Below are 19,476 nucleotides of genomic sequence, written 5' to 3'. Positions count from 1 at the left end.
GATTCGCGAATGCATTATATTGTAAAGATTGGGAGAAGATTAGTAGTTTATTTTTTAATATTAAATATAATCGCTATTAGAATTTCCGCAGCGAAGTTTACAAGCACACATGCTCATAAGGCATTCAACATTTGAACAAGTTTTATTCAAAGCGTTTCCGACTTTGTTTGAGGGTATGACGATTAAATCTTAATTACTTAACCCTTAAGGACTTTATACAGGGTGTCCCTCGGTAAATGCCATTGGGTACCGTAGTTAATGAAAAAGAACTGAGAATAAAAGAGTTCTAATCTAATGCAAGTTCATCTACATCTTTTTGATTTCCGAGAGAATACAGTAAAATTTGTATGCAACTACCTGGCGAAAAACGTGTGCTAAGTGGCAAAGCCTATTAAAAATGATTACCCTCATTATGCCAGGTACACAACATTATAAAACTCCTTCAAAACCTTTCACGAAATTCAACTATACAATATAAAAACTCTCACACTATATTCAAATGTAAAAAGGGAAAATAGTTCACACGTCTTATCACGTATAAGACGTTTACGGTCTCAGTCAGCTTAACCCCGGAATCGAACCGACGACCCTCGCGCCCCCTAATCCTGACATCATTAATCACTATGTCACGGCTTTTTATGCGACGATTTACGATGTAAAAAGTGGCGAGGTGGATTTTACTTTTGACGTATTTTATATTATATTGCGATTTTGAATTTATAAAGACGGTTTTTGATGGATTCAAAAAGTTATGTTTTTATTGCAGTAACTTAACAGCTTTGACTAACTTCCAATATATATAGTAGTTAATATATAGTCCAATGGTCAATGGACTTTTTGAAATTGATATGTATGTACGCAAATAATACTTGGTGGTAAAGTGAAGATAAACATGTATCAGGCAAAGGAGGCTGATTACTGCATTATCTTTAAAAAAACAATATAATGGATTGAAGTAGAGGCCAAATCACCTACTGGGTTGTAGCGCGATTGATATTAATTTGATGTTCGCTATTTTTCTTACAACATTTTAAATTACAATTTTCATCAAAATATTTAAACTTCTTATATTACGTTGGTGACAACTGCATGAAGACCCGTTACAAAAAGGAAATACTACGATTTTTATGTTTGTTGTATTTTTGCTATTTGGATAATCTAAAGCTTTTCGTAAGCCAGATTGCTTTACTATATCTTTAATTCATATCAAAACGATATAGGATACGCGACGATCCACTTTTAGACACAAGCGCTGGGATTATAGGAGCCCAAGTTATGGAAGAGACGATTTGACAGACATATTAGATTTTGAAAGCTACTCCGACTATGCCAATTTTTTAATGACAGCTGCACAATATGTGACTTTAAAATGAAATAAATCGTATACAAATTTGTAATTATCCGGAATAACTTCGAGGTTGGTGGAGTTACACACTTTGATTGACTTTTAGCCTTAACAATTTAATTTAATTTTTTATTGCTTATTTATGCACGATACATTTATGAAAAAAATCGTTTATGTTTACATTTAGGCGAAATAATAATCGTTTGAAATTGGTATGATCAGATGATTTCCCGGGTATAATAGGACACTTACAGCATAATGTCCTGAACGTACATAGGAGCAATTTGATAATTATATAAATTTAACAAAATCAATTTTGTGCCTTTTGCAGCGTTATTTATGACATAAAGTCGCTCGGATCTCCTTTTATATCTTAGAGCAGCTTAACGCAATATAAAGTAAAAGGGAGAAATATTTTCCTTGTAAATCTACACGCGAACGAAATTGAGCGAATCGTCAAACGAACGAAAGAGTCGGTTTGAGACCGGGCTTTGAACTTCTCAAAGTTCACTCCAATTAGTTGAAAGGCTTCTTTTTATTTCATTCAATTAATTTCCGCTTCGTATTCCTATAGATTTCACGGCTAAGATTACTTTACGATTTCTTTGATTTATGTATTGTTAGATGTAGATAATCAAGCCAGTTATGTATTGTCTATATTATTTATTACATAGAAAGGTGGAGTAGAAACTGTTGTGTTAGAAATTGCTGCTAACAAAAGATTTTCTATTTTATAGTTTTTTTCCTATATTTATATTTTTCATTATTGTGTTTTAAGTCACACTTTTAAAAAAATCCGATTAGAAACGTGCTTAAATGTAAAATTTTAATAAAACCATTCAGTTAATATATCCTATAGATCCACTGTTTTTTTTATTGTAAAAATAGCGCGTGCGTACAATCTCATTTTTCGCGATTCTAAATAGTACAAACTTTGCTATTATTATTATACTTTATTATTTATCTCATTGCTTAACTGTTATTCAAAAATTACCTAGCGTAATAGTCTTTCGAACAGATGTTCCCGAAATTGAGGAGACAATAGCAAGTTAATATGAAACGGGAGGACGTGGCAATTCTTCACGGAATTATATCTCGCCGGTTAACTCTTAAAAACATTCGCGAGGCGTCGAGATTAAGTAATAAATAACGCGCCGGAAAATTTAAGAGGAAATTTATAATGATGAGGACCAAGAAACGAGCGGAAGCGGGTGTCGTATGATATCTCTGTAGAGGATATTTTTTTATACTATTTACAAGTCAAATTTTAATAATTATAATAATAATAATAGCATGGGATGCGAAACACAATTCGAAAAATTATTAAACCTGTCAACATAGTAGTTTTTTTTACCATTTCTAGTTACAGTACACTCGTAAATTTTAGTGTTAGACATGCAGGTTTTCTTACCATGTTAGCCTTCACAATATAATCAAGCGTTGATAAATCATACAAAGAATAATTACTGCACAACAGAGGCTTTTACGCAAGTATTAACTTAAATGATTGGCAGATAACAGAAATAACAATATATGAGATATATATTTATTTCATTACCCATTGGCAAACATGGGCATTGCCAAGGTTTGCGTGATTTGTTTGCTTAAAACATGATATGTTTATATAAATAGCGAACATATACGCCACATTTATATTCACACATTCACAGTGTCTAGGACAGAATGTTTCACGATATTTGCGATGTTGAAAACAATAGCCATTCAAATGATTAAACTGGACGGAGACAACTCGAATAAAGAGAAATAGTTCAAACAATTTGGTCTTATATGAGACATTTTTAAATGAATTCTCTAGTCTTGCAGTAATGCTTCTATCGTGTAGCTCTTGCAACCGTCCACTCAGTAGGGTGGCTTTGGATTAGGGAATTGTAAGACTTATTTTTTAAATAAACCTTCATAATAACAATTACTGAAACCTTCTCGTTATCGTATATATATATATATATATATATATATATATATACGATAACGAGAAGGAAGAAACATAAAAAACTATTCATCGATAAGGCTAAATTGTTGATTACACCTAAATACACAAATATAACTTTCATCGAACTAAACGCGAAATTATTGCTTAGTTTTTATTATTTATATTTTGAGCTGTCAAATAAATAATGCTTAAACTCCTCATCCAAAAAATATAAGTATTGCATTTCAAAAGTACTAGTAGTAATGATATCAAGGAGGCAAAGCAACATAGCTTTGATTAATATTATTTAAAATATCCTCATCTCGAACAGAACATGGTCATCGTACATATTTTATAACCCTCTACGACTATTAGTGGCAAAATAAAAAGACACTTTTAAAACATCTTTTATTTAAAAATGTGATAACTCTTTTCGCACTAAGATGTTTACGGTTTGCTGGACATGAATGTATGTTCTATTATTTGTGTCCGCTTTTAATTATGTCATAGTGTCATATATTCTTAAAATGTCTTATGTAACGACGCATTTATGCTTTGATTTGATTTAAGCAAAATTATCGTACATATACATATTGTACTAAATCCATATTGGATTTAGACAAACATTTTACTTGCAAATAACGTACTCTCATTTGATAGGTAAAATATATAATATCAATTTCTAATCACGTGACTCGCAATCTTTCCTCTATCCATGATCACAAATTAATTGTTTATTAAATTCTAGATTAAGTTTAAATAAAATAAGCAAGTGCCTGCGGCTTTATTTAACTTAAGCAAATTCGTATTCAAATAAACCATTTTTTTTAATATTTTAAATTTTAGTAACGTCAGTTAATACACTTAGTTCTAGAAAAGGAAATAAAAATTGCATTAAATGCCACTTTAAAAATTAACCTGGGAAATTTAGAATAATGGTCACTTAGTATCGTTGAAAGCACTATTTTTCTGCATTGTTAACTTCGCATGACCTAAGCTTATAAGTGTAGTGCAATTGTATGCCTAATGACATACTATAACTTTTTCTTGGATAACCGTAAAAGTTCAATTATTATTTAACCACACGTTTTATATTCGCAAACATCTTTGTTGATTCCAATGTAACTACTGGTTATAGTTGTACTGAGAATCTATACGATTCGTCTATGCAAAGTGCATTTGACATCGCCTCCACAGAACATGTACGAGCGATTCCTTGTGTTAGATATAAAACCCGGGTTTAAATTGGTGGCTTTTTGACCTAGTTCAAAGAATATTTGCGTATATTCCTATAGACTTCTAAGCCAGGATGAAACTAAACTACTTCGTCAAAATTTATTTATTTACAAAAGTTTGCTGACGCTCGGCACACTGTAACATTAGTACACGAGAAAAATAATACAAGGTTTAATACGAAAAGCACTTATAGGCAAACATAGCATACACGAAGATATAAAAAATACATCTTTTCATAAATTGCAAAAACTAAAGGAAAATTGATTTTAAAGAGTAAGGGAAGAGTCGTTTATGAGAATGCCAAAACGCGTTCTTCTGAAAGTAGGGACAAATGAGATGATGTGATGCCTGGAATATATAGAGCGAACACGAATTTCAAATTTAGTTACAATATCGGGGAAATCAACCTGATTCATAAATATCTTAAACGTAAACGATGTATCATTTTATTTTCTACTGTGGTCCTGAAATTCCCAGTATCAACCAATAAATATACCACAAAATGTAATCGAAAATGATCACCCTCATATATCTAGTATATACTAACAGTGTGACCACAATTAACACATGTTCCAGTGTTGCCAACGTCCGGTAGGACTCTATTACTGCTGGCAACACTAAGCACTGACACATGTACTGCAATTAATTGACCTAATAACTGCCAATACGTTGGGCTGATCATTATTGGTAGCATCTTAGGCTTAGTTTAACTAATACTGGGTTGTGGGTCTCTCTCGTGTGACCTGATGCCTTTTCTAGTCCACATGTTTAATTGCTGATCGTAAAGTCCACGGTTTAAATACCGGATAAATAATATGTGATTTAAAAAATGCGTGCAGACAAAGTACACATGTCACAAGTGAAATTTCTTTGTAAATTAATTATTAATTCATATTATCCCAAAAGCCCCAAAAGATGATCATGTACAGAATATGATCACTCTCGGATTTGTATATCCGTCTATATTTATATTTACACTGTTTACACACTGTATTCGTACGAATGATAATATAAATAAATAAAAAATCTGCGTTTACTGTACAAAACGTTATGCGATCTAAAGTTCTAATATGTTACTACTAAAGTCCCTTTCTGACTCTCTCAATCAATCTCTCAGTTTTCTTCGACAAAAACGCTGCACATCTTCGTGACGTTTCATCCGTAACAATTGTACCCTCAACAACACAAAATACCTTACACCAAACTTAGAACTTGAAATAGGTTTGCGAAATATGTATGTCTGTTTCTATGTCGTTATAAATCATATTTAGGCTCTGAGAAAAAGAGACCTCAAAAGACACTTAAAATAACGCATAATGTAAGTATTAAAAATAAAAGAAAGGTGTCAGGTCCCTTTGTAAGTTTTTTTCGAATTAATTGCAAGCAAAACCGCAGATAAAGTTAGTTTTGAAGAGAATAACTGCGGTAAAAATTCTTGAAAACAATTTTACATTCATACCGCTTTAAAAGTTCTAACTTTTTCCTGGATTACAAGTTTTTTGCGATAGTTTTTGTTTGTCGGTTGTAATGATGAAAAATTTTAAACTATTAAAGCTAGCTTAAGCTCGGGATATTTTAATTAAGCTCACTTAAACGTGGCGTTTAAGTACGTAACTCGGATTAAAATTATGACGTAAAACGTAACCTTGTCTGATGTACCTGAAGAATTTGTAAAAGACTTAATAAAATCGCGTTTTTAAAAGAAAATTTTACCAAATTTACACTTGTACATTTTTTTAAATCTAAGTATAATAAACTGTTTTTATATTTTTAGTGGTCCAAAGTTACTTGACCAGATTTTCTTTTAGAATTTCTTTTTTAATATTTGCTTTCTCAGACGATTTACTGATTGATTTATTTATTACAAATGTTTATCAAAATATCACCTGTCTGACGGGATTAATAAGAGTTTGCAGTTGTAGCTAAAATTATAAACGCAAATTTGTTATTAATATCATATTTGACCCCAATTCTGATACGCTATAAATTTTTACTATGACAAAGGTACACACCGCAAAACCGCACCATCCGAGATAGTTTGATATTTGATATCGTTAGGTTGGTATTTGTGGGAGCTCACTCGAAATTATTAAGTTGGTTAACTTTAGATGGGCCGAGGCCCACCTGAGCTGGATGTAATTGAGTTAGAGGGAGACGGCAATATCGCGCGTAGACCTTTAGTTGGTTATAGGGATTATGAAATGTTTGAATGTATGTAATGTTGAAAATATTTATTTAAGTTCAGGTTATACGCTAAGAGGGAACCGAAAAATATTTGTTTCAGGAAGATTTCAACGCACGAAACTCACTGATTCTCATACTCAGTGTCTTATATGTCTCGTGTTTGGTTAGTTATAACATTAAAACTACCTTTTATTTTTATTAAACCGTTTTGAAAATCTACCATGTACCCCAGTTTTTCTCCTATTACATAAAATAACTACGGAACAATTTATATCTAGTTACACACAACAAAAGGACTCCTTAGTATGGTGAGCGATAGATGTAATTTGTCATGAATAAAGTATTTATTATTATTATTATTATTATTCATTTTCAGAACAAGCGGTCGTATGTCGGAGAACGTCCTGTCATTTAAGGCTGACGCGTCGGACAATAAGGCTCGGTATACGTGTGAGGCTAAGAACATTATGATCAGCAACACCTTGAAGGCTGAAATCGATCTCACTGTACTATGTAAGTATAGACACTAATATTTTAAAGAACATGGTAGTTGCACAATTAACAAGATTTCTAGTCAACACTCGTGTCTCAAAAATGTAAAGGATTTATTTCATTGGAAAAGGTAAACATCGTGAACAAGTAGGTATGATACTTGCTCTTTATAATTATGATGTCAAATCCCATACAGATTTACGATATTGGATATATAATGTAAAAAATTTAATGGGTGCCATATATGTATGAAATTTTAAATACCATTTGTTAAATCGACATTTGGTAGTCAACGTTATATATAATAGAGTTTCGCACACTTATTGCCGTTTTTCTAAATTATTCAGGGTTTTATAAAGAAAAACGAATATAGTATTTTACTCCGTATTTGTTTATACACTATCAGATTACTTGTTAATTAACTGTATTATTTCTATCTACAAACTTGTCTATAATAGTTTTAGTTGGCATCTGAAATATTAGTTAACTAACATTTAGTAAGTAATGTGAAAGCATTAAAAGGTTTATTTTAAGGCGTGAGAGTAAATTAATTTTAAGTGCTATTAATGATATTTATTTTAAATTAAAGTGATATATGTTGACGACATCGCGATCTCTACAGAATTACGTAATCCTTTGACAAAATAACCCTATCAGACTCAAGTGTAGTCAAATGTGAAGTGATTTGTATGTGCTATGGTACAAGTTATATACCTTTGCCTATGAATTCAAGTTAAGTGCTGGAACCTAACTAAACTAAGCGGTGATGTTAGTTATTTCGACTGCGTATTTGCGTGTTGTTCCCACGAGAATGCGCGCTCTTACTTCATCGTGCCCACTGCTGATAGAGAACAAATCTATGTTTTTTTGTAAATTACTTAAATATTAATAATAGATACATGGTGTGATGGTTGCAGCTTCTTACAAAAAAATTGTCAATTACAGAGTGTCGGAGAGTTTATTGCCAGTTATTCTACCTCCGTTCTACGCCCTTTATTTAGAGAACTGGTTGTTAATCTAAAATTAAAAGCATTTAATGTGTATTACTTTATTGCCGTTCATAAGTGTACATCATGTGTCCTAAATGAATCAAATATGAATTTGAATTAAAAAAAACTAAATAAAGCAAAGCTCCTGAGTATGTTTCACACACGCATAACTAAGATCTGAAGTTATGATAAACTATATGACTTAATCTTGGATTTTACGACTTTATCAGTATAATTATTAGGTGATATTCCTTTCCCTTGTACCACACTCTGCCATCTTATCGTTTATTAACGCAACTCCGTCAGTAAATAACATTGGATCCTAAAAAATACTTTCAACTGCGGCTCACTAGTCAAAGGGCATTTAGGATCTTCACTTTGTCCTTTTTCTGTTTAACTTAGGAATTATTCCCCGTTTTGTTTGTGTTGCTCTTTGACGAACTCGGCTCGCGATTTGCAAAGAAAAATGTTTAAAAGTTTTTTATTTTGCCCCGTCAGGTGTATTTAGATATTTTTATGTATAATAAGCTGTAAAAAGTCAAGTGACGTGTAGCAGTGGGGTATACTGGACTAAACTGGTTTTCAGGCTATATAAGCACGGCGCGCTGTATGGTCGGGTGCACTTCTTCGACGCTCGCACTAGATATAGGACGTTACTATTGTTGTTGAAATTGTGGTTAATTTCGTGTAAATTAATTTGGTTATTTTTAGTAATTTTATTTGTTAATTTCTTACTTCAGTAGTGGGATTCGTTCTCATTTCTGATTAGTTTAAATTAACGCCCACGTGGTTTTATTTTAGTCAGTTTGAAACGCGAGTGATATACGTTTAATAAAAATAATGGAGGGTAGGCGGTGAACACGTAAATAAAGACGGTGTGCCCGTCTCTGGGCTTGAAGAAACGTTACAGTCGATATTAAACCGTCAACCGACGCAAGCGACTGAGCTATGTCCACCAGTGGTGTCACCACAACAGTGCTCAGCAACACCACCGCGAGGGGATCGGCCCTTTGCACCGACATGCGCAACACCATCGGATTTGCTGCTTTCTTCCTTAAGTGACACTCGTTACCACCTGGTACTGACGGTTCGCACAATGGTACTGAGAACGCTCCGGTGCCAAGTTCAAGCAGCGCATGCGAGTCAAGCACTGATCTGGTACTTAATCAGGTGACCGACAAACTAGTAAGTGCGTTGAGCACAATTCTGGTAAGATCTAACTCCATTTATATTTCTAATTTTGATCCGTCTTTCAAATATTTCGATATATGGTGTGAGCAGGAAGACTGCGCGGTTGTCTAATTATTGGGATGACCGTGAGTGTGTATCTCTGATTGGATATTGTTTGAAAGGGGATGCTAAAGTGTGGCTAAATGAGTGGCTTAGTAATGATCATAGTTGAGAGAATTTAAATAGCTTTTTCCGTAGCGAGTAGACTTAGCAAATATTTTATTCGACGTAATGACAACAGACTCTGATAGTTATCTCACGTATTGTGTGTTATACGAGGAATGAGTGAAGAGTTAATTGTCGCAGTAGTTATTTGGGGTATTAAGGACCCACAAGTTCGCGCCGCCGCGACTTGTGCTAATTTATCATCGGAAGGCTTAGTTAAATTCCTCTCATTATATACCAAGCCCCTAGAACCGCGCTCTATAATACAAAATCACGTTAAAAGGCCAAATTTGCGAGATAATTTCTGAAAACGAGATAATTTTCAGTCTAATATTAACTGTTCATGATTCATGTAGGGAAATTGGTCATATACAAATTTTGTGTCCTAAAAAAACTAAGTATGAAACCGCACCAGAGACTCAATCTACAAACAATTCAAGTTTAGAAAAAAGGCAGTTTTCTAATATCAAAATTATTTGCACATTTTGTAAGAAGGTAGGACATAAAACGGAGGACTGTTTTGTTCGACAGCGTTCCGAGTCGAGCGGTAGGCTAAATTAGTTATAGTTTACCGCCCTTATAAAATGTCGTATGATGAAAAATTACGCGTTAGAGATATCATAAAAGATGTGTTAAATCAATAAATAATTACAGATAGAGATTTGTAAAGAAAAAAAGCGATTCAGATAGGCTTTGTGTCGACTTTAAACTTAAAACTCAAAGACACTTAAAATACCCGCTTCCGTTAATTGAGGACCATATTGTTTGGCTAGGTAAAGCTACCTATTATATTTACCTTGATATGGCTACTGGCTTTCACCAGATAAAATTAAATAAAAAACATCGACACCACTCTGAGATTCGTAACACCTGAGGGTCACTATGAGACATGAGTACATAAAGATGCCATAAGAATTAGGCAATGCACAGGTTGTATATCAACGAATTATATCAAATACGTTACGATTTTACATAGATTCAGGCAGAGCCCTTGTGTGTTGTAATTGTGTATATGACGTATTATTACCTAGTAAAACAATAGAAGAGGGTTTAGGTACATTACATGATGTGTCAGAGATGGGGGTAAGGGTAAGGGACCCAGACAGGCTTTTCCATTAATTTAAAAAAAAAATGTAACTTTCAGACTACGGAGATCGAGTATCTATGCCGAGTCATTAGCAATGGTCAAGATATGAAGACATCGTGCATTGCGAGGTTGACTCGCAAGGGTGTGCATTTCAATGGCGGCGATTTTGCATTTGTGCCAAGCTGTTGGTAAGCTAGACTCCTGTATGCGCGGACCATATGTGGTTTTAGCGACGTTGTCGCAGGACAGATATGAACTAAAATTAGTCGCTGGTTCTTATGGTAAAGCTGCCGCGGAATACATGTTGCCCTGGCGCGGGGAATGGACCCCTGATGTGTGTGCCGCATTCTTTGAGAGTAAGTAATTTTTACTTGCCTTTTCAAAACTTATGTATGTTGATAAATGTTTGTGAGAACTGTAATTTTATTAGGACTGCTTATCATATAGGTAGTACCTATTTTGGTAAAGACCTGCGGGAGTCTTGTGTGATAGTAATGGAGTCGCTCTTACTATCAATAGCAATGGATTCGCTCTTGCTCAGTGTGATGTACAGTAATGGAGTCGCTCTTACTGTTAAAGCAATGGAGTCGCTCTTGCTTAGTGTGATGTACAGTAATGGAGTCACTCTTACTGTTGAAAGCAATGGAGACGCTCTTGCTTAGTGTGATGTACAGTAATGGAGTCACTCTTACTGTTGATAGCAATGGAGACGCTCTTGCTATGTAAAAAAAAAAAAAAAATGAACTAATGTTGTGTCGAGAGTAATGGATGCGCTCTTACTTTCGATGAAGTTATGTTAATTTAACGTTATAATAACAAAAATCATGTAATTTTTAGGTGGCGCTGATGATAACGATAGTCCTTCACCACAACCACCGCACGTGATACAAGAGTCATCAGCAGGTCAAGTTTCAACATGCCAACCTGCCTATCATCACACGGGCGAGGACGCACCGTCGTCAGGAGAGGCCGAATAAGCTGTAAAAAGTCAAGTGACGTGTAGCAGTGGGGTATACTGGACTAAACTGGTTTTCAGGCTATATAAGCACGGCGCGCTGTATGGTCGGGTGCACTTCTTCGACGCTCGCACTAGATATAGGACGTTACTATTGTTGTTGAAATTGTGGTTAATTTCGTGTAAATTAATTTGGTTATTTTTAGTAATTTTATTTGTTAATTTCTTACTGTATATACATTGCAGGATACTTTAAGTATTACTTAAAACTTGATGTTTTTTGCCTGACAAAATAGACAACAGAAATCCCACTGTTAGATGGGAGATGCTTACTTAAATTTTGTTCTATTGCTTTGGTGGTTTCGCTAGCACCCTCGGTTTACGGATATAATCTACGGAGTTTCTCTAACATAATATGTCTAGTGGTACGAAAATATTTTGTCCTAAATGATAAAGTTTTTGTATTAAAATCTCATGCAGACACATTTGAGTTTCTTAATCAGTTTTTTTTTTTTGGTGTAATTGACCGGAAATTGGCGTCAATATTAACAAATAACAACGACCGGAAGGAACCCAGTTTTAATTCCTACAAGTCGTAAATTTGACCAATAACAGCTCGGTTTATATCTGATATTTTCTATTGATACATATACGACTCGTATCGGTTACCGGTTGCTTGGAAGAACCGAGTTGTTCAATATTAAATCACATTTCGAAAACAGATGAGTGTCTTTTAAATTGGTGCACGATACAAGTAAAACGTGGTACGGAATAAATTATAACGAAAATCGCCTAACTAATAGTGAAACTAGTTTTAAATTTCGAAACTTGAAGCTTGATAAATTGTTTAAGTTGCCAAGTTGAGCGTCTGAAAAATAGGCACATCCTTGTAGCTACAAGTCTAGCTTCTAGGATCTGACTTTATATTCTATTGAAGTGGATTTGCCTAAGGAACAACATTTATAAGACATGAAAGATATGAAAAGATAATTTGTGGGAGAACATAATCTAATGTGCATGTGTATGTCCAATTCCTTGTAGAAGAGGTAAGGTAGCGGCGAGTGACGAAGGACTAAGGATCTTATTTCACACCGTACACCTGTGCTTAATTAAAACCTTCGTGAATAATATATCACCATTAAAATTTCGCAATAATTAGAAGTATATCAAAGTATATAACGTTAATCATCATCTATTCTGTATTAATATGTGTTTGTCTTTGCAGTTGCTCCCGCTTATGTAACTATATCTGGACCTTCGGAAGCACGCGTGGGCGACCCAGTACCACTCACGTGTACCACGGCACCTTCCAACCCCGCCCCGGAGATTAAATGGCTTGTGCTCGGGAAAAACCATAAAGAGGCCAGCAACCGGACTGTTATATCGCCTGAGGGTACGTCACAAATAAAAAAATAACTAGAGTCTAAACAAAAAAAGCCTTATAATCCTATTGTTTGGTTATACATTCTCAGCGAAATTTATTACAGTAATCTTTATAACACTTCAGCATTTTCATATTACGCGATTTCCGGCGACGCGGGGGGATTCACTTTATATTGCTGTACTGTGACACTTATACTGATTTGTACGCACATATTTCGTTCATAGCATAGTTTTTGAAGTGAAACTTCTTTAGGCGGATAAGGGTAAAAATTTTACGGCACGTCATGAAGATATGCAGTGTTTTTGTCGAAGAAAAGAGAGAAAGTAATATGATGTTCTTTTCAGGAGGCTGGATAACAACATCAAACATAACAGCGGTGGTGGAGCCGAATCGACGGTCCGTCACAGTTGTGTGTCATGGCGTTAACACACAGTTAACTGAAATTACCGTCGCTTCTCACACTATTAACGTTTTATGTGAGTTTTTTCATATATCAATACATTTAACTACTATAAAAAAGGTAAATATAGGAACTTAACTTTATTATTATCATATTAGTGTAGATTCTCAATTTACTTTTTAGAATAAGAATTAATAAGAATAGAAGTAGCAATGTAATTATCTGAATCTAATTTAATTGTTAAGCCTTTTGAATATATTTAAAGAAAGGCTTAGCTTACCGGGACGAGACGCGGCATTCGATACGTGAATTGGAACTGCTATGAGCTTCGGTTCATACCGACTACAATTCATATTAGAAAGTAGAGATATTTTTTTAACTACATGTGTCTTAACTAAAGGGAAGACTTGAGTTATTTTTTCTCACTAACCAATAGAGTTCTTAAAGTACTAATTTTAATAAAGCATAGTATTCTATATCTCTGCAAAACCAGCACACAGAAATATGAACTAACTTCACATAAATGTGATCAATTACTCTCGAAAATCATTTTTCCACATTACACCTATATTCAAGCGTCAAAGCCTTTTTCCTGAAAGCTTTTTTGCTCTAAAAAACATTCAATCACGAAAAAATTCAGTTTTCAAATGCAGCCTCTCGCTTGAATAAAACGTATTGAGGTATATACCTTGCGTGAAAGCCTTGAGCATTTTTGGTGGATTTTAATTCTTTTAAATGGTTGTACTACCATAAAGAAGTTACATTACTACGAATTGGACATTCAACATTTTAAACAAAATACTTATTATACACATAGTGACGCCTGTGCGTGTGACTCTCATGCCTGAGGTTGTAGGTTCGATCCACGGGTGTGCACAAATAGACTTTCTGTTAAGTACCTACGCATTGAACATTCGTTCGAACAGTGAACGAAAACATAGTGAGGAAACCGGCATGCATTAGCCAAAAAGTCGACCGTGTGTGATGATCATGAAACAGATATAAATCTGAGGCCTAGACCTAAAAAGGTGGTAGTGCAAATAATTTATTTTTATGTATCTTACTCATTTATATCGAGTCTTCTTTGATTAGAACATTATTTGTAACTTTATAATTATGCCGTTTAACTAATGAGTCTCAATATTAGAAGTGTCAAAACGGCTTAATAGGGGTCTCCATGAGTATGTACATTATTATAATTTAGTTTAACTTAATAAAGCAAATAATTTTGTTAAATACAAACTAAACAAACCTGATAAAAATAAATTTTAAGTAACTCAATTTGAAATCTGAAAAGTTATAAGATTTTAGTTTTCCTATATTTATGTCAATCGTGAAGTTGTGATATTGGCACCCGTAACACGCAGGTTAACTTTCAGACTAAATTGAAGTTCGTATCTAGAATTTAATATCGGGATTGGTTTTATATTAGTTTTTGATGAAGCCTTAGATAGGAAGTAATCTCGTTGTGTGTCATGGATTATCTGTACTTGGGTTCGGACCCTGGCTGTGCCATGTGTTCGTCGCTGATGTCGAGGCAGAACACGAAATACCACACACCTGAGCATTTTATATGCAGGATTTGTCATATTAGTGTAGATATTCTATTTTAGTCCATCCGCAGGGAAAGAGTGTACTAAGTATTAAAAGTCTGGCAACGCACTCGTGAGCCCTCTGGCGTTGAGAGTATCTATGGGTAGTATAACTTAATATCGAAGAGCCTCCTGCCAAAAAAACCAAGACGTGTTCTTATAGTGTAGTCAACGTGAATTAAAAGCAGATGTCATCTCAGGAAAAAAGTGAGACTAAAAATGTGATGAATGAAGCAGTGCAAGACATACAATTCCTTTAGGATTAAGAAAAATACCCCTGATTTCTTATTGTTCTTAAACATTATGTTGCGTGTTCTCTAGAAGATGCATTTATCAAATACTGTTATAAGACCATAAAAGTTTTTGCGCGAGATGCCACGGCAAAAAGTTGTGTTACATTACAAATGTTTTCCAAGTCTATTCATTCATATCTGAATATACGTTTTTGTTCGTCTTTAATGGGTTGGTGTGGTTTAGAAGCCTTAGCGATATAATATTTATTAATTAACACATTAATTTCCTCTGAAATGAATCTTTTCAAGTTCGACAAAAAATCGTTAGTTAATATTGTGTATATGTACTATGATTTCAATAAATTCAAGTAATTATTTTCATATTATTTATTACTTACACAATTAATTCAATTTCCATCTTAATGAAATTGATGTAAATTAATCACAGTAATAGCTACGCAAAATCGAAATTTATAATTTGTTATTATTTCCACAAAACGATCTTTAATTTTCAATTGCGTCGTAAAAGTACATTAATGGTCTCAAACTCATCTAAATGTTTTGTTCTATCCGTATTTTATGTTCTCAATTGCCAATAAAATTCATTGTAAACAGAATAAGCAGTGCCTTTTAAACATAATTTAACGTCGTAAGTATTACTTAAAAGCTCAGGTAGTTTTGAACTTGTTCTGATGTGAGCCAAAAATTAAATACGATTCTAATATAAAGCTTTTTTTACAAATTTCAATATAATATATTTAAAAGCTTCGATAGTTTAAAAGCTAAGCTAGTGCCGTACTAGTATTGATGTAAAAAACCCCGATTCAGTTTAAAATTTAAAGGAAATCCAAGATTTCTGTTATACATATAATCAGTTTTTTTAATAATTAAATAAAGCACTTTTGTAGCTTTTTAAAACGTCGCTAATTTAAGTACACACTTGTGCGATCGCTCTATAAGCTAGTAACTTGTACCAAAATGGAGGCATGATTAATGACTTCGAGATAACAAGTTTGCCATGCTGTAAACGCTTACACCAGGCTTTGATCTTCGCGATAGCGTTTAACATAACTGTACTACATTTTATCTATTTCTTATAATTTTGCGGAAGTTTCCAACTACTTAAAGACTCCCATCGTTGATAATTCTCGAGTTGATAAATCTTGCATCCTAAGTTACTGAAATAAGATTTAGGGACTCCTCCAAATTCTCTCATCCATCGCCACAATTTTCCAATCCTTCCCCGTTATCCCTTTTATTCCATCCCCGTACTCCCAGGTTTATAGTTACTCTGGAACTAAAAAACTGGACATGGTCTTTTTGACTTTTTTGTCATCACATCGAGTTTAAAACCAATACAAATGTTGTTTCAAGTGTAAAAGAAGGATTAATAAAAAAAGTCCAAAATGTTACAAACTATTTTTAAAGCCAATTTACTAAACAAAGATCGCAAGACATAAAATAAAACGATTTCGTCTAAGTACACCTGTCTAAGCATTTAAGAGGAGGGCAATTAACTTAAATCACTCTTAAGTCATTCCCTAGGGGCGGGAGGTGTCTTTAAAACTAGGCTTGAATATACATGACTTGTATATAAGAACAGTTTTATGTTTTACGCGTTTTATTCTTAAACGAATTTTGTATATTATTTACATAACTAATTGTAAATAGTTTATATTCACACACGTTTAATCGTTCATTTTAGTTGGTTAAAGATATAAAAATATGTGTTTAGTGTTTATAACAACACAACACTAAAACCAATCCACTGCTCGTATCTCCAAATCGTAGTACCTAAAATACTTAAACAATTTCCTAAACAAAGCCGGGCGTCCGGTTAGTGAGTATCGATTGAGCTGGCTCGGCCGCCCTGGCACGTTCCACTCATTAATGTAATGAGTGAGTGGAATTAATTGCTGCAACTCCACCACACTGTCCGACAAATTACTTATATTTTTTTAAGCTTTTTTGATCACTTTATTTCCTAATTGCTCCCACCGTTTGATATTTCATATTCTAGATTACAATTACACGACGACACGTTTTCTTTAAATAGTTTAAGAGAAAGTAGTGTAAAAATTTTCAAATGTCTTTGATGTTTAATATTTCTTTCCTATTATTTATTAAATAATTAAACTAAAAACATTATATAATCAAGACGAAAAAATATAAAACCCTTTTATAACCAATAATAAATAATGCAATTCTTATGAATTCAGCTAGTGTACAACTAAATATATATCCGTCTCACATGCAATAATATTCTGGATGCACAAGCCAAGCGTAAATGGCGCTTCTTTTAGTAAATTTGTAAGCGCGTATATGATAATTAATGCCAGTTACTGATTTACGCTCCGGTCTTCATGGGGCACAAAATTCTTGAAAAAATATTTGTTAATTTTATGATTACAATAAAGTGACTTATAAAAATAAAGGTTTCAGTAAGATATTTAAGCTAGGTGCTAGATGTCCAAGTAAACTCAAAAACCCCGTGTTTATAGTGTATGTAGGATTTTTTATCTTTATTTATTTTTTGATCAATATACATTGATGACTATTTAAGGCATATAGATAAAATTCTATTAACAAAGCATTTATAGTTTTAGCGAGTTGTACATGTTTCAAACCTAAAATTGTGTTTTCCCCCGAAGATTTGGTTACAAATGAACGTGAGGGTATACAGTAGGGTCTTATGTAATCCCTTAATAAAGAATTAAACCGTGTACGTAAACTGAGCACATCCAAATTAGCGCTGATTACACGAAATTAGTTTAGTAAAGGGAAATATCGATAAATGGGTTAGCGATATCAGCCATTTTCTATAAATTCCCGTCACGTCTTTACAGTCGGCCGTCATGCTGACCGCTCTAATGTTTGCCCCTAATTTACGGGACCTTACCATTTATGAGCATACATTACATGCTCTAGGGTTGTCAAATGACGTCGTAAGACGGAAATAAAACTATATTTGTATAGTCTTCGATAGGTGTAATAAAGCCTGTTGTGGATATTGAATATTACCTAAATCTTCTTGGTGTAAACGTTAAATTATTTTATATATAACACCTCGTTTTCAATACGTCACGTTTAAGTGTAATGTAATCAGAGACTATGTTTTGAGATGAACCTACTGTCTATGTCCTTTAAAGTAAATGGTAAAACAACTTATTTATAAATTAAAAAATGCTAATTAACCACCAAGACGAAACTAATTTAAGTTAATGAATCTTTTCGAATAATATAATGTAAAACATTTTAATATAATAAGTGGCAACCCTATGGACTATGTACTAAATGACATGTTGTACCAACGTGTGTTGCTAATATATGCAGTGATTGCTTCGACATGAATAAATTTCAATAAATCCTTTTATTGGTTCGTAATTTATTATCATGTAGCCATATTTTATATATAATAAACAAACACTTTAAATGTTTATAGTTTTAACATTAATATATAATATAGTTTTAACATAATACTTTAAAAAGAGAAAAGATTTAATGAAGGGTCATAAATAGATATATAACGATATATATATATTTATATCAAAGTGTCTATTAGTATAAATGCTGCTGACTGTAGCTCAAATCATCAAACTAAATTTCCCTTTTCAAACGATTTAAACTGTTTTATTTCAGTCCTGTTCTAAATTATTCAAACAAAAACTGAGATATTCCACATATTCAAAGACATTATCTGACAATGCATATAGACTTATGATTGCAAAAAGCCACTTACTCATACAATTAATTCAAATGTTTCCGTATATAATGTATGTTACAGTTAGATTGCAAAATGATTGCTCGGTTTAAATCAACTGGCTTTATTAATCTCTATTAAGTAGAAATAATTTGTAGAATTATTATTATGATTTGATAGCTACATTTTGTCCTAGAATTTATTGAATGTCTTTAAAGTTGGCAATAATCAAACACAACACAAGTAACAAAATTTAGTTATCATATGCATTACTCAGTGTACCCGACCTATTAATATATTTGATTAGTTTATTTAAATATTTAATTTGCGTACATTGGTACTTTATAATTACTCTAAAGGCTCTAATATAACTAATTTACCCATTAACCTCCGAAATAATTGAATGTTAAGTGTTTTAAATAATTATAAAGCTTTAGCTTTCAAAACTCTACATTTGATCGTTGGTTGATTTTCGGAACTTGATTCAAGCACAATAAAGTTACAAGTTAATTAAACCATCAACCATAACTAAAATCAAATTAGCCCCAAATTAC

General features: G+C 33.2%; 1 protein-coding gene across 3 annotated transcripts in view; it reads left to right on the top strand.

Moving 5' to 3' along the window:
• The window catches only part of LOC110992811 (nephrin), a 146,272-nt gene that overhangs the window by 104,366 nt on the left and 22,430 nt on the right, over positions 1-19,476 (top strand). For all 3 annotated transcript variants that reach the window (XM_045629373.1, XM_045629372.1, XM_045629374.1), the window contains exons 9-11: positions 7,072-7,208; positions 12,839-13,006; positions 13,342-13,473. In XM_045629373.1, the coding sequence (XP_045485329.1) occupies positions 7,072-7,208; positions 12,839-13,006; positions 13,342-13,473 (437 nt within the window). The remainder of the gene's footprint in view (positions 1-7,071; positions 7,209-12,838; positions 13,007-13,341; positions 13,474-19,476) is intronic.

Source organism: Pieris rapae, chromosome 9 (assembly GCF_905147795.1).
Source record: "Pieris rapae chromosome 9, ilPieRapa1.1, whole genome shotgun sequence".
Classification (NCBI taxonomy): Eukaryota; Metazoa; Arthropoda; class Insecta; order Lepidoptera; family Pieridae; genus Pieris; species Pieris rapae.
Note: the sequence above shows the minus strand (reverse complement) of the source record. Positions and strands in the feature narration are given on the sequence as shown.